The sequence below is a fragment of the Chelonoidis abingdonii genome, chromosome 1 (genome assembly GCF_003597395.2).
Source record: "Chelonoidis abingdonii isolate Lonesome George chromosome 1, CheloAbing_2.0, whole genome shotgun sequence".
Taxonomy (NCBI): Eukaryota; Metazoa; Chordata; order Testudines; family Testudinidae; genus Chelonoidis; species Chelonoidis abingdonii.
In genome coordinates this window covers 96,675,673-96,690,783 of record NC_133769.1, presented here as the reverse complement: position 1 = coordinate 96,690,783, position 15,111 = coordinate 96,675,673, and the positions used below count along the sequence as shown (strand labels likewise).

The following is a 15,111-nucleotide window of genomic DNA, read 5'->3' as shown; positions in this document are numbered from 1 at the left end:
TTTATAGCCCAAGACACTGGCCCAAATAAGTGCATATCATCATCCCCTTCCTTCCTGCCGCCCCCCCCCAGAAATCATAGTAAGATAAGGTGAATTATGCCACTCATGAAACTGAGGTCAGGAGCAAATTTCCCCTCATTAGGAGTATTTGTCCCATGCTTTGTGCCTCAGGAAGCTTGAGAGTTATGCAAGAGGTTCAGAATCTGGAGCCTTCTTACGAGACTGTTTGTTCCCTTCTTCCCTTCACCCCTTGCCCTCCTGCTGCTATTGCTCTGGGTACTGAACATGTGCTCTGTAGTGTGATTGTATTCTTTATAGCAGTTCTGCTGCAGCTCTGGGCACCCCCTCCCTCCCCATCCGCTCTGGGATTAGGGCAAGCAAAGGTCCTGCCTGCCTCGTACTGGGTTTTGCTCTTGATGTTGCCAGTTGGCATGGCATGAATGCTGGCAGGGCAGAGTGTGGCTTGGATCTGCTCCTGGCACATCAGCATGCTCTGTTTGGGAAGAGAGCTGCACAAACAGAGTGAAGTGACCTGACTCCCAGTGCAAACAAAGCTCAAAGAGCCCTCGCCGCCTCATGGGAAACTTCAGTAAATGTTCTGTGCGAAGACAATTATTCTGAAGTGTTTGCATGAGAACAGGGTATCTAAGTCGTCATCCATTCCTGTTCCTTATCGTATCTACTTTCTAGCTGCTCTGCCAAGAACATCTCAGGACATCCTACAGTCTTCTGCTTGCGACAATAAGTGATTGCCCTGGAAGGCTTCATAGTTGTGATCCTATAGATGATTGTGATGTCACAGCAAGAGGCAGCGTTGTAAAGCTGGTAGAACCGGAGACTTGGGCTCTCTTTCCCACTCTACCACTAACTTTGTCTGGCCTTGGGCTAGTCACTTAGCTTCTCTGACTCCATAGTCCCATTTTACAGATAGGGCAAACATGCTTATCAAAGCACCAAATAGAGCAAAGAAGCTAGGAAGGAAGCAAAAGAGAAAAGCCCATGAAATGGAAGCAGGATGGTTTATAAATAGTGTGGGTTTTGTTTTATAACTTCAAACAGCAATTCTAACTCAGTCTTGAGATACTTTAGTGGTGTTGCAAGTTGTTGAGTTCAGTGCTGGGATCACTGTGAAATTCTATGGCCTGTTGTGCTGGAGGTCAGACTAGATGATGGCTGTGGTCGCTTCTGGCATTAAAATGATTTCCTGGAAGTCACTGATGCTGAACTTCATTTTCCCCTCCACTGCCTACAAAATGTCCAGGAAGCCATTGGGCTGAGGGGTGGCTGAACTCTGGCTCTGTGGGGAGAAAACTGAATGTAATGTCTTACTAACGCTTTATTTAACTGTATGAATAGGATGTTAACCAGGAGGTGTACAACTTCCTAGCAACAGCAGGTGCCAAGTATGGAGTAGGCTTCTGGAAACCTGGATCGGGAATCATTCACCAGGTAAAGAGTGCGTGACTGCAGTGTTTGAATGGGAAATGGCTCACCACCTTATGGTGGGGAGAGAACACGAGTGCAATTACTAAAAGAATCCCTCCTTCCAGGGAAAGGCATATCCCCTCCCTCCATGGTTAATCTAGACTGGCTGTGTTTGTCCTGCAAGGTGACCTCTTTGCACCTCTGGCCTAGACCTTGACATTTCCCCAAGGTTATGCTGGTCAAACTGTAATCTGATGCTTGATGGCCTATTATTGGCACTAACAGTAGTGGGAAGGGGCAGAGTTTCTCACCTTCATCTGAATGGTTAATTGGCTAGCTTAGCTTGATTTGGCTGGGGCACTAAAGTGGTGCTGTGAAGTAGCTTAGGCCCAATGTAAGTTGCCTTTATGGGGAGGGCAGAGTCTATTTTTAAAATCTAAAACCAGATGTATTTATGATCTTAGTTTTAATAAAACCAGGGGTTGAGATGGAGAAGATACTGAAACACAGTAGCACTGTCTTATTGCCTGAGAATAGCAAAGCAATAACCAGTTTAGAGCAGAGGTGGGCAAACTATGGCCCACGTGCCACATCCAGCCCGCGGGATCCTCCTGCCCGGCCCCTGAGCTGCCATCTTCCATCCACACACACGCGCACAGCAAAGCCGCCACACAAGCAGTGCAGCTGGTTCTGGCTGGGCGGCGGGGCTGCAAGCTCCTGCTGCTCTGAGCAGCATGGTAAGGGGGCTGGAGGTGGGAATGGATAAGGGGCAGAGGGGGCGGGGGTGTGGAGCGGTGGGGACAGGGAACAGGGGTGGTTGAATGGGGTGGAGGTTCTGGGGGGTGGTCAGGGGATGGGGAATGGGGGGCGTTAGATAGGCATGGGAGTCCCGGGGGGCCTGTCAGGGGGTTGGGTATGGACAATGGGGTGGGGCAGTCAGGACAGGGAGTGGGGGGGTGGCTAGGGATGAGGGTCCTGGATGGGAGCAGTCAACAGGGGATAAGAAGCAGGGGAGGTTGGATGGGTTGGCGGTTCTGTGGGGGGTGAGAAGTGGGAGGGGGCAGATAGTGGGTGGGGCCAGACTGTTTTGGGAGGCACAGCCTTCCCTAGCAGGCCCTCCATATGGTTTTGCAACCCCAGTGTGGTACTCAAGCCAAAATGTTTGCCCACCCCTGGTCTAGAGTTACTTATGTAGACATTGTGAAATGCAAAAAGTACCCTCCACTGAGGGTGAAAGTAACTTTGTTTAAACAAACTGTTTCTAGAATCTCATGTTCTATTAGCACCTTAACGGAATACAATCAACTTAAAAAAAATCACATTTCTCTCATCTTTTTAATCTATTTTATAAGTAATACTTATGATGTGTGTAATTAGGAGACTGGAAGGAAAAGCCCATGTTGCTTTTAGTCTGTCAGTTTTGTGTATTTGACCATGCCCTGTTTTGTAGCTTTCCCCTACGTAGGTAACTGGCTTCCCCTGTTTGTTTTGTGAATGTCCCACACAAACAGGGAAAAGATGGGGGAGGAACATGCAATTGTAAAACCTAACAAGTTGACTGGAGGGTCTGGGACAAATGCACTTAAGATGTGGCTTAAAGGTCTCTTTGTTTGCAACTCATCTTGTAGCTGATATGTTACCTTCAGCCCATAATGGGCCAGCCTAGAAGGGAAGGGGGAGTGTCACTTGAGCCTGCGCAGGAAACTGTGGGAACAACTCACTTCTGCCACTGTTCTGGGACCATATGGCAATGCTTACCATGTGGGCATGTGTCTATGATAGTGTTTTCTACTACCATCACTAGTATCTGAGCACCTTGTGAATAATAGTTTCTAGCACTTCACCCTTTGTGGGGTAAAAGCATCGCTTGGAGTAGGGTTTCTTTGGTTGGGGTTTTCGGGCATAAGGGAGTGTCAGTGCTGAGTACTGTTCTTTTGTATTTTTTTTTTTCCCTTAGTCGCATTGGGTAGGAGCTCTGGCTTAGCCTTGAGCTTTATCAGCTGATGAATTTCTTGGGTGGGATCAAGGCGAGTCTGCCCCTCTAACCCCAGTGCCAAAGGCCCTGCAAGTATAACCTGGGAGGAAAAGGGATAGTTCAGCTGCTGTTGCTGTTTTTATTCTAACCCTGACCTGTTTGCCACCCTACCCCCAATGACTGAGGTGCGCTTAGGGCAGCCTTCTTTGGACCTGATGGAGAGGGCTTGGAGACGAGGCCTTGCTAGGCCTGATGAATGAGGGTCTCAGGTTAATGCATGAACCTTTGTTTTCTGCCATTGGGGTCACCTGAGTGGGTTAGCTGGGTTTTTATGAAACAGATTCTGCCTCTGACACCTCTGTGGAGCCTTCTGACTTCATGCGGATCCCACACAACCCTGTACCATGTTGTATTATCACTGGCTTCATATCCTTCTCTCTCTGACTGGACTGGTTGAGATTCTTTCCTGGCATCTGGTGAAGGGCTACTTGTGGCTGACTGGACAAATCTGCTTTGGTGGGAAATGCAGTTGGTATGGCAATGAGCTTGCAACCTGAAATAAGCTAGTGACCGTCTTGGGATCATGACCTACAAATTAAATCACTGATCTGGTCCAGAGCTCCTTTTGCTCCTGGCTCTCCTCTTCACTAAGTTTCATCTTGTTGTTTGTTTCTCACTTACGTTTGTTTCAGATCATCCTGGAGAACTACGCGTACCCTGGGGTTTTGCTCATCGGTACGGATTCCCACACCCCCAATGGAGGTGGCCTGGGTGGAATCTGCATAGGAGTGGGTGGAGCCGATGCAGTAGATGTCATGGCAGGCATCCCCTGGGAGCTCAAATGCCCAAAGGTGAGATGGTGGGGGAAGGGTTAATTCCGAATGGGCCAGGGGCTGAAATAATGAGAAGTTAAAGGGGAGCTTGAATTTCCCAGATAGATGAGGCACTTTGAGCCACTATAGCCTTGGGGAAGTAGGCTGGTCTAGAAACAACGAAACCATGCTTCACCGGCAACTCTTGAGTCTCCACTCCCTGCATGTTCATTTTTATTTTTTTTGTGTCCCTCAAAGGATGCATCAGCAGGAACTTCCCATTAATTAGCCATGCAAAAGGATTCAGGCCTCCTGGCAATATAGGCTTCCTGGAGCATTGGTTTGATACTTCAGGATTTCCTTCCTTGCCTCACATCCTGATTCTGGGCACTGATGCCACTTGGAAGTGAGGAGGAACGGGATCCATGTAGATGCTCATTGGCTTAGCCAGCAGAAGATAAAATCTCCATATTTTGGCAAGCTTTCTCTTTTGTTGGTGTTCCTTAGGTTATTGGCATAAAACTGACTGGCGAGCTGTCAGGCTGGAGCTCTCCTAAAGATGTGATCCTGAAAGTGGCCGGCATCCTCACTGTGAAAGGTGGCACAGGTGCCATCATTGAGTATCATGGGCCTGGTGTGGACTCAATCTCCTGCACCGGTGAGGCAACACCATCTCATTTATTGGGGACCTAAATTTCTGCTGGAGGCTGCGGTCTCTGGACAGTAATGGGCAGACTGATGCTGTTTGCTGTTCTGATGATCATGGGGATTGACCGCTGGTGGACTGAGGGTGGGAAAGGAATGTGATGGGAGTTCTTTAAAAGAACCCAAGCCCTGAAACTGGCATGGTAGTTAATGTGGTGCTTTGGTGTCCTGAAGACATTTACTCTAGTTTTGATTTCTTGCTATGCAGGCTGACAGAGCAAGGGAATGCTGCACAAGCACAGAGCTCCTGCCAGGGTAGGAGTGATCACGCAACTGACTCCTGCATTCAGGAGCATAGAATGGCTGTCTGCAACAGGGGAGTCTTGTTAAATGGCCAGTCAGGACAGTTGGCAGGATGCAGGGGCCTCACCTATGTTTTGAGGAGGGGGAGAGAGATTTCTTCATGGTTCTGCCAGGATACAGGTGGTGGTTGAACTTCCTGTGTTTGGGTTTGGACACCTGATCAGGCCTGTGTAACTAGAGGGAGGAAAGGGAAGCCAAGATTGCTAGTGAGTGTTGGTATATGCACTGGTGCTGAAGAAAGGCCTCTTACAAGAGCAGATGAAGATAACTGGAGTGAGGGAGAGATGAAAGGTGATTGGTCAGTGGTTTTTGCTTCTAGAGCCCTAGACAGAGGCTTTGGGCCTGCCTGTGGTGATGTGAAAAGTGGCACTTGCATAAAATGCTCCTAAAACTTCACCACTGTGCTCTTGAAATTCATGACTGATCCCAGTGGCATAAGAACATACTGGCTTTCCATGCTTAGTCAGTGAGAATAACTTTTACTCCATTTAAATCCACCTTTGTCATTTTTCAGTCGACAAGATCAATACTACTGGCTCTTCTAGCTAGAGAAATGCTGTATAGCTGGGGAGGAGTTTGAACCCTGCCCCTAGTATTGTACAGGTAGTAAAGAGACTGCTGCAAAATATGCCTCGTGGCTTCAGCAGATACAACCATATTAAGCCATTATTTCCTGTCAGCTGTGTTTTACCTTCTAGAATGCCCCAGCCCTGATCTCCACACTTAAAGCTCTATACAGTCATGTGCATTCAAAAGGTCAGAAATATCTGGCATTAAAAAGATGAAATACTGGATCAGGTGGCCCTTAGACTGAGCTGATGTGGACTTCTTTTCCTGTGCCCACCTCTCCCATTTTGTCCTGGCCTTGCCATCTCCAAACAAAAGCAAATCTATGGTGAAGAGCTGAATGCCTTTTAATCCTCTGCCACTTAGTTTGTGGGTCTTTCCTCTGGCCTGTCTCTAGGTATGGCAACGATCTGTAACATGGGGGCAGAGATTGGTGCCACCACCTCCCTTTTCCCATATAACCACCGGATGAAGAAATACTTGAGCAAGACTGGACGAGCTGGTAAGGAGCTTGGGGAAGGCTGGTGGCAGGGTGCTCATCTCCTCTAGCTTTGAGTGCTCTACTGTGTTGCACAAGGGTGGTGCCTATGGCAGTCAGCACCATAAAGGTGGCCCACTTGCTTGCCCTTGGGGGATGTGGGGATCTCTTGTGATCCTCACCAGCACTCCCAGAAAGACCGAATTCAGGAGAGGCCTTCATGGGCTCTACAGAGAGTTCTTGGTCAGACAGAAGAATGTTAGAAACTTTTGCTCCTCCGTTAGATTACCCTCTTGATGTCAGACTCTTCTGGAACCTGTTACTTCGCATGCTACTCACCTATGGGGGTTGGGTGGAAATGCAGCTAACTGGTACAGTAAGAGGGTGCTTTATGAGCACACCGTCCCAGGATGCCGGGTGTATGAGGAGAGGTCAAGGGTGTGTGCAATATAAAAGGCCAGATCAAATCTGTTCACTGAGTGGTAGTCACCTGGGTTACATGCTGTGGGAGGCAAGATACCTGGTTAATGGTGGGATTGGGAATAGCCTGTTGGCAGTGTTCCTTAGGACATATAGTGTACAGCCTCTCCTGACCTCTGCATTTTCCAGCTTTCTTTTCTTATTTCAGAAATTGCTGCTTTGGCAGATGAATTCCAGGCACACTTGGTGCCTGATGCTGGCTGCGAATATGACCAGCTGGTTGAAATTAACCTCAGTGAGGTAAGTCTTGTTTCATTACCTCGTTCTTCTTGAACATTTAGACGTGACTTTGTCCTGGATGAATAAGGAGCAAAGGTCTAAGATGGGATACTTCATAGCACCCTACTGAATCGTAGGCACTTCATAGCTGACATGAAAAGACACAGTGCCTGCCCAGAAGAGCTTGAGCTCTAAACTTAGATATGACATAACAAACAAGGGTGACGGATAGTTGAGGAGGTGGATGAGGCTTGACAGCAAAATGCTCATGTGATGACTCAATTCAAGCAAGTGTCTGTCTTGATGATGCTATAAAGTTTTCTTTCTTAAACAAAAATAAATAAATTCCAAAGCCTGTCTTCTGACTGAATCTCCAAAGCTGTCTGCCTTGTGCCCTCAGGTATTTCCTTAACCAGAATTTAGGAGAGATCTCCAATTTGTTGACCTCTTCCTGTTACTGAGGTGCCCATAATGGAGAGCTCCATTTTAAAAGGACTCTCCAGGTCAAGAGTAAATTAAGTATTTTTGTAATTATTTTGATTATTGGGTAAAACAGGCATTTTATTTTGGGGGTGGGGGGAGTGCTAAACATTACCTTTCTGGCCTTTGTGTAATCCCTCAGCTACTGGTCATTGTTTCTTAAAGCTGAAACCCCATATCAATGGGCCTTTCACGCCAGACCTGGCGCACCCTGTGGCAGATGTTGGTGCTGTAGCAGAAAAGGAGGGCTGGCCAGTGGATATTAGAGTTGGTGAGTAGCCTGTTTCCTGGTCTGCATTTTTCCTTGCTAACTGACTGCTCTTGCCTGAAGAGGAAGTGGCTTGCCATCTCCATTCAGTCTGGGCCTGCTTGACTCTCTCAACCACCACCTGTCTTTCCTTTAAACTTGCCATTCCAAAGCCTGGTCTCCTTTGAGCCCCAAGAGTTGGTCATTGCCCCAACTCAGCATGACCATTCTAACACATGCTGGCCTGTAAAGCAGAGCTGGATTCTTGTTCGCTCATTTTTAATATCGTAAAACACCGTCTTTTTTTCTCTGTCACTCAGACTGCGGCCCTCAAAAGATTACACTGCAGTCAGGAGAAGTGTTAGTGATCTAGGGTGTTATCTGTAACTGAGAGATTGGGAAAATTTCCTCTAACTTGTTTACTTTGTGCATTTGACAGCACTCTGGTGTACAGACAGTTTCCTGTGTTCATGTGATTCTCTCACATAGCAACAGGAGAGAGACAAATATGATTCAAGAGAGTCAAGGAAGACCCAAGGAGAAAATGCCTTATAGTGAAACTTAAACTGAACAGATTGAGATCTTTATTTAAAAAAAAAAAATGGACAGGTGACTTGATTAGTATATCATTTCCTTCACAGGGAGAAAATACTGGGTACTAAAGAGCTCTCTAATCTAGTTGGGAAAGGCACAACAAAACCTATGGCTGGGAGCTAAAACTACGCAAATTAAAACTAGAAATAAGATGCAGTGAGGATGAACAGCCTTTGGAACCACTCCCGGGAAGTGGCAAATTCTCTAGTCTTGAAACCATCAAGAGATGAAGTTATGCTTTAGTCAGATGAAAGTTATTGGGCTCAATAATGGGGTAACAGAAGATCAGGTCCTTCCCAGCTTTAAACTCTATGAATTTTAAAGTGGTTATAAAACCAGAGAAGTTGGCTGGGAGATTGGGGTAGGTGCAGTACCTGAAACCACTCCTAGCTCTTTTGTTTTTGTATGTTGTTGGGGCTTTAGATTGGTGTCCCTGTGCTTTCTGCACAGATGGATAGGTCTGGAGAAAAAGAACCTATAATTGGTAGTGAAATAACTGCTTCCTGTTTATCCATCAAAACCACACAGGTCTGATTGGCAGCTGCACCAATTCAAGCTATGAGGATATGGGGCGCGCTGCTGCAGTGGCAAAGCAGGCACTAGCACATGGGCTGAAATGCAAGTCTCAGTTCACTGTCACACCCGGCTCAGAGCAGATCCGAGCCACCATTGAAAGAGATGGCTATGTGAGTACGCACACCCAGCCCTTTGGCACATAACCATCAGAGGAATGAGTCTTTTGAACTATTTTCCGGGAATGGCTTTTTTCCAAAGAATTTGAGGTCTGGAGGCAGGTGCTAGAGTTTAAAATCTCTTCTTGCTGATCGCTAGAAGTCCTCTTCCTGTGATCACCCCACTGGTGCGCTGGCTGCCTTTCCTGCTCCCAACTATATATAGGGGTTAGCTTTAGCATGTGAGCCAGTTGCCACTACCCTACTATCTCAGCATGGTGCTCTTGTGGTCAAAACAGCAGGGCTGAAACTGTGGGAAACTGAAGCAGCCAGCAGGGATTGGAGCTGCCCAAGGAGAGACAGCAGCATTGCAGACACACAGCCACTTCCCACTGCCAGAGTCGCAGCATAAAAGCTTCCCAAGACGGCTTAGTAAGGCTGACTGAAAACTTTCCATCAAAACCAGTTGTGATGGGGAGGAAAAACTGATTAGGCATGGGGGTGGGAGGGACTGCACAATCCCTGTTCTGACCAGTTCCACGGCTTAATAAAATCCAAGGCTGTCCCATCCAAACTGGGACTGCTAGTGAACCTGCCACATCAGCCTTCATTTCTGAATGTGTACACCTGTGTGTAAACTCCCCACTCCACGCATCTGATACCTCTCCCAACACTTCAGTCTTCACACAGCCCATTGCAGTCTCTTGATGGGTATCCCAAGCCTCTGCATAACAACTCTGCCCACAATGGTGGTTTTTGAACGGATCCCTTGTTTCCCACTCTGTCTGTAAAATGCTTTGCTCCTGGGTATCCTGTATTGGAAACTGGGGAGTGTACCAATAGTTAAGAGGTGGCTTCTGGTCAAGTGAACTTAGTACTTAGTGCAAGGTACTGGACTGGCAGGCAAAACCTTGTAAAACCAGTACAGGATGGGCAGCAGCAGTACAGATGCCCACCTTTTCCTCCCCCAGTACCAAAGTATAGCCTTTCCTGGATTAAACTCTATTTCAAAATGACTCAGATGAAGTACACAAGAATATTGCTTCCCCTTTCAGTGTGGCTTCAGGTTGAGGCACCCTAGTTAGCGACATCGCTTTTGCCAGAAACATGGCAACTGCACGCTGAAAGGCTGGAATGCAGACTACTGGGTTGCTTTTTCTGCTGAGTAACTTTGTTCTTCCTTCCCTCCTCCAGGCTGGAATCTTGCGGGATGTTGGAGGGGTGGTTCTTGCCAATGCCTGTGGGCCATGCATTGGGCAGTGGGACAGGTAAGGGGGTGTGAACACGAGAAAATCCCTTCTACAGGTTTATTTCGAGTCACTTTTCATACAAACTGGTATCCTGAAGCACTGAATAAGACTGACTGGCTTAGCAGAAGCTCTCAATATTAAGAGTACCAAGCGAATCAACTGGTGCATTTTGGCCACAGGTGATCAACAATAGGAGAGAAAGGAAGAGTTACAGACAAGGGAAATTTTCAGCTGAGATTTAACATGGGGGGGAGGGGAGGAATAACTAAGGACTGTAGTGGGGAAGACTCTTGAGAAGAGTGGCCATATTTTAGGAAGGGGCAGAGGAGGTGAATAAAGAGAAAAGGTATGTGTGAGAGGATGGAGCTAAGGCTCTGCTGGGTTTTTGGTTTTTAAAACCAAAGGGTGACATTTGACCTGGATCCTGTGTTGTATAGGTGGGGAGAGCCAGTGGCACGGGGGTTTGGAGAGTCTTGTGTTCACATCTTCATTCCGAAGGGTTGGAGTAGCATTGTAGCCCATACTGTGTGCTGCTAGACTTCATTTGAGTAGCACAGATGTGGAGAGCTCAACCTCCCATCAAATATCGCTGCTCAGCGGTGGCTCATTCAGTGTTGCACAGTATAACCTATGCTCCTGAGAGGGAATGTTAGGTCAGAACACTGACCTGATAGCTCTCAAAGTACTGTGTGATCTCTTCCACCTGGAAGATGCCACAAAAGCCAGACCAAGGGGATCTTTAACATCTTGCTGATTCTAGAAGAATCTCTAAAAGCAACATACCATCTGGTGGCGTTAGCAAAGTACATTTTGTTCTTCTGCATTTCTGTGTAGGAAAGACACGAAGAAGGGTGAGAAGAACACAATTGTTACATCCTATAACAGAAACTTCACAGGCCGCAATGATGCTAACCCAGAGACGCATGCATTTGTGACCTCTCCAGAGGTACAGTACACAGGCTGGCAGGAGGGAGCTGGACCAGTGGAATGACTGTTGGAATTCAGTTCCTGAAACAATGTAGTCTCTAGAGGTCTTGCTATCTGGGTGGGTTTGGAAAGAGAAATTGGCAGCCCTGATATGGACTGGACTTGACCATGTTCCAAATGCTCTGGATGTGAGAAGAGGCCCCTGAAGGCCACTGTAAACTTTGGCTTTGATTCTCTCAGTATAAGATGCTCACTGAGAAATCAATAGTCTGGTTGCCCAAAGAGCTGTCAAGATGAATTCTTGGACAATCTCCAAACAGATTCTAAATCTTGCTGTAATTCAAGGGTGGTAACTTCCTACTCTACCTCATAACTACATTGTTCAATTAAACTTTTTTATGTAGGCCTTTAACGCCAATCTCTTCAGTAGCCCCAAAACTAATTTGTCTTGGCCTGATTTCATTTCACTGTGATACCCAAAACAAATACATTTGAGTTCCCATCTCCCTGCAGGCATTGCCTTTATTGCTAGTCTTGGAAGCACCATGACTTCTAGGTCTGAGACTTTAATGTTGGGCAGAGTTGGGGGTAGGACTTTAAAATCAGAGAGCTGGAGTGAGCAAAAGGTATTTTTACGACTGATTGTATACTTTCTCAGATTGTCACAGCCCTGGCTATTGCTGGCACCCTGAAATTTAACCCTGAGATGGACTTCCTGACTGGAGCCGATGGGAAAAAGTTTAAACTAGAAGCACCTGACGCAGATGAGCTGCCCACACTGGTAATGTTTGTCTTGTAGACTGACTTTCCACCACGTGGGGGTGAAGGGAGGCATGTTACATCAGTGGAAATGTATATTACTGCTTGATTAGATGTAGTTTGGCCGTTACTCGGGGGAGGACCACCCTGCTGTGGGAATGAAGGATGGCACAGAGGAAGAAAACTGGGTGTTGCTCATGGAAGACCTCTCATATACGAACAACCACTTTATTCCCATTGTTGAAACGCAAGTTATGGCCTTATGTAATAAAAACTTGGCTTGTTTTTTCTTTCAAATACCGTTGTGAGTGTGGTTGAAGAGAACGGTAAAAAAAAACTCTCTATCTTTCTTCCCTTACAGGAGTTTGACCCAGGCCAGGACACCTATCAGCATCCCCCCAAAGACAGAAGTGGGCAGCATGTAGATGTAAGCCCCACCAGCCAGCGCCTGCAGTTACTTGAGCCCTTTGATAAGTGGGATGGCAAGGATCTGGAAGACATGCTGATCCTCATCAAGGTCAGGAATGTCAGGGGTGGATTGGGGCTCAGATCTGAAAGGACTCCAGGTAGTTCTAGAATAGATCCATAAAGCAACTGTGGGATTTGGGTGACCTGACTTGGTAGAGAAACTGTGCAAGGTTCTAATGACCCACTCAGATTAGCAGTTTTGACAAGTGTATAAAGCAGGTGTTCACTCTCTCACAGAAAGGGTGTGTGAGTGACTTGTTTGTGCTGATTTCTCCCCCCGCCCCCATAGTTTTGCAAGGTTACTTTAAAGGAAGTCATACAGCCCCATAATGCATTTAGCTGCATAACCATGGGGTGTGATGTCTTCTTGACTGCCAGCTGCTCAATTCATATCCTGAAGCATAAGACTATGCAGACCTTGTCATTTATTAGCCTACCTCAGCTAGTGCCACTTATTTACTATTCAGAGAAGTGTCTGATCCTCTTCTGAATCTTTCTGCTGCAGAAGGCTAACAAGGGAACTTCTGTAGCATGTTCCATCTTTCCTGTCGTTCCTTTCTAGGAGAAGTTTTTATGCCTTAGGCATTTTCTCCCCTCCCCTCTACAAATGCTTTATTTGTATTTCTGCTTTTCTTGTCCTGCATGTCATGGATAGAAGTCTCTTCACAAAGCTAAACATTGCTCCCTATATTTTAATAGGATGTGACAGCTTGTCATGATTGCTCTAAAGGAAGAGGGAAATTAAGTCAGCGTGAACACCCCCAATTAGCAGGGGGAGTTCTGAAATGCAGTCCTTACAATCTCTGCACCCCTCCTGGAGCATGTTCCCAATTCCCATTGGTGCAGGAAGTGAATGTTGGGTTCCTTGGTGGCCAGTGTTGTGGTTTAAAGTGCTACCACCAGGTTGTGCTGTTCTTGTTTCATCCCAGAGCTTTTTGATGCTAGCCCTTGAAATCTGAATCATGAAGGGTTCCTTTAACTAACACTCTGGGAGTCTGAGGCTGGCAGCGATATTAACAATCTGTCTCAGAGCTGTGAGCTCTATCTTACAAGCCAAGAAGAGTTGGACCATTTCAGTACTTGGATTGGTGGTCTTCATAGAAAAAACAGGTGCTGTGGAAAGTGGGGTTGGTGAATCAACAGGAGGGCCCTATTCCTTCTAATTCCTTACTGAACCAGTGCTCCACTACTAAGTTAAGGAGCACTGTGCTGCCTTTTGGATGAAATGTAACAGAAATTGCTTGCTTTTGGTTCCTAATGAACCCACTGCTGTGTGAAGTGTGAAAAAGTGGTTGGGTCAGGTGTCATGGCTCAATTCCAGTTCGGAATTCTGCTTTTCTAAAATTCTTCCAGCAGTTTCAAATCAATGTTCTTCCCTCACCCTCCATTGCAGATGCAGAATGATTGCTGCATTTTGTCCCAGAGATGGCTGTGATTCCATATCAGGTGTGATGTCCTCACATACATGGCTTCTAAAGGGCTTTAGGATCCTTCAGAATGAAAAGTGCTCCAGAAATGCAAAATCAGTCGTTACGGCATCCTTCCCTGAGTGAGGAAAGACTTTCTCTCATCTCGTTTTTTTGCTGCACTCCAGGTGAAAGGGAAATGTACTACCGACCACATCTCTGCAGCTGGTCCATGGCTCAAATTCCGTGGCCATCTGGACAATATCTCCAACAACCTGCTGATTGGAGCCATCAATATTGAGAATGGCAAGGCCAACTCAGTGCGGAATGCATTAACTCAGGAGTTTGGGCCAGTCCCAGACACAGCTCGCTACTACAAGGTGAGAGTTCCTACCTTACATCCACCTCTAACGTCAGAGAGTATCTGGATGTGTTATGGTGAGAGGTTCTGGTGACTGCTTAGATCGCTAACATAGCTGTTACTTTAAATTGATCAAAAGCCCCCCCCTCCCCGCCCAAGCCAAAAGGAGGTTGTGAATTGACCTAGGAACATTTGGACTGAGTGGATGGAGGGGGTTTGAGTAGTGCAGGCATGTGAAGGCAGTCAGGGCAGAAACAGGCAGCTGGAAAGAGCAGCTGAAAGCACTCTCTGGCCATGGAAGAAACCTAGGGAAAAGCTTGTGTAAGGGGTGCAAGCTGAACAAGTGTTCTTGGTGTGGTGAGCAAAAGGTGTTCCCTGTTGCTTAATACCCTCTGCATTCAGAGACACGGGACACTATAAATGTACAAAACTGTATCAAAGAAATACCAGACCATCACCAAATTCTGCTCCCAACTGGAACATCTCCAGCTCCCAAACTTTTGACTAGCTGTTTTGGTTTGAAAAGCCACGGCAAAGGTGCTATGCTTCATGCTATTCTGCAGTGGAGGTCACACCATAGCCCAAACACTAAGTGGTGAGGTATCTCCAGGGATCCACTCTAGTTAGATCGTGTGGGGTAACTACCATTTTCCTCTGCCTCCCTGGAGGAGAGAATACGTAGTGACTCAAAGCTTCTCGACCCAGAGCTCTCAAACTGAATGGAGACCCTGGAAATGCTGCTCAGGTCCTTGCTGCCCTTATGAGCACAGTTGTGTTTTCAGGCGATGGTGGAATCTCTTCACTGGAGTTTGTTCCATCTGTATGATCAATCTGATTGATAATTTTCCAAATAATATCAAACATTTTGCCCCCTCCATTCTTTGAAAACTCCTTGCTGAACTTGAGGATTATGGAAACTGCTAGAGAAAATGCCCTTACCACCCTATCCCCACAGCTTAACAAGTGCCCACGGGTTAACTTCCT

The 15,111-nt window shown here is 46.7% G+C and overlaps 1 protein-coding gene across 1 annotated transcript in view; it reads left to right on the top strand.

The window, feature by feature from the left end:
- The window catches only part of ACO2 (aconitase 2), a 30,473-nt gene that overhangs the window by 10,881 nt on the left and 4,481 nt on the right, over positions 1 to 15,111 (top strand). The window contains exons 4-15 of the mRNA XM_032787349.2: positions 1,357 to 1,449; positions 4,093 to 4,251; positions 4,720 to 4,870; positions 6,185 to 6,289; positions 6,894 to 6,985; positions 7,610 to 7,715; positions 8,814 to 8,971; positions 10,151 to 10,224; positions 11,041 to 11,152; positions 11,792 to 11,914; positions 12,254 to 12,409; positions 13,955 to 14,146. Coding sequence (XP_032643240.1) covers positions 1,357 to 1,449; positions 4,093 to 4,251; positions 4,720 to 4,870; positions 6,185 to 6,289; positions 6,894 to 6,985; positions 7,610 to 7,715; positions 8,814 to 8,971; positions 10,151 to 10,224; positions 11,041 to 11,152; positions 11,792 to 11,914; positions 12,254 to 12,409; positions 13,955 to 14,146 — 1,521 coding nt within the window. The remainder of the gene's footprint in view (positions 1 to 1,356; positions 1,450 to 4,092; positions 4,252 to 4,719; positions 4,871 to 6,184; positions 6,290 to 6,893; positions 6,986 to 7,609; positions 7,716 to 8,813; positions 8,972 to 10,150; positions 10,225 to 11,040; positions 11,153 to 11,791; positions 11,915 to 12,253; positions 12,410 to 13,954; positions 14,147 to 15,111) is intronic.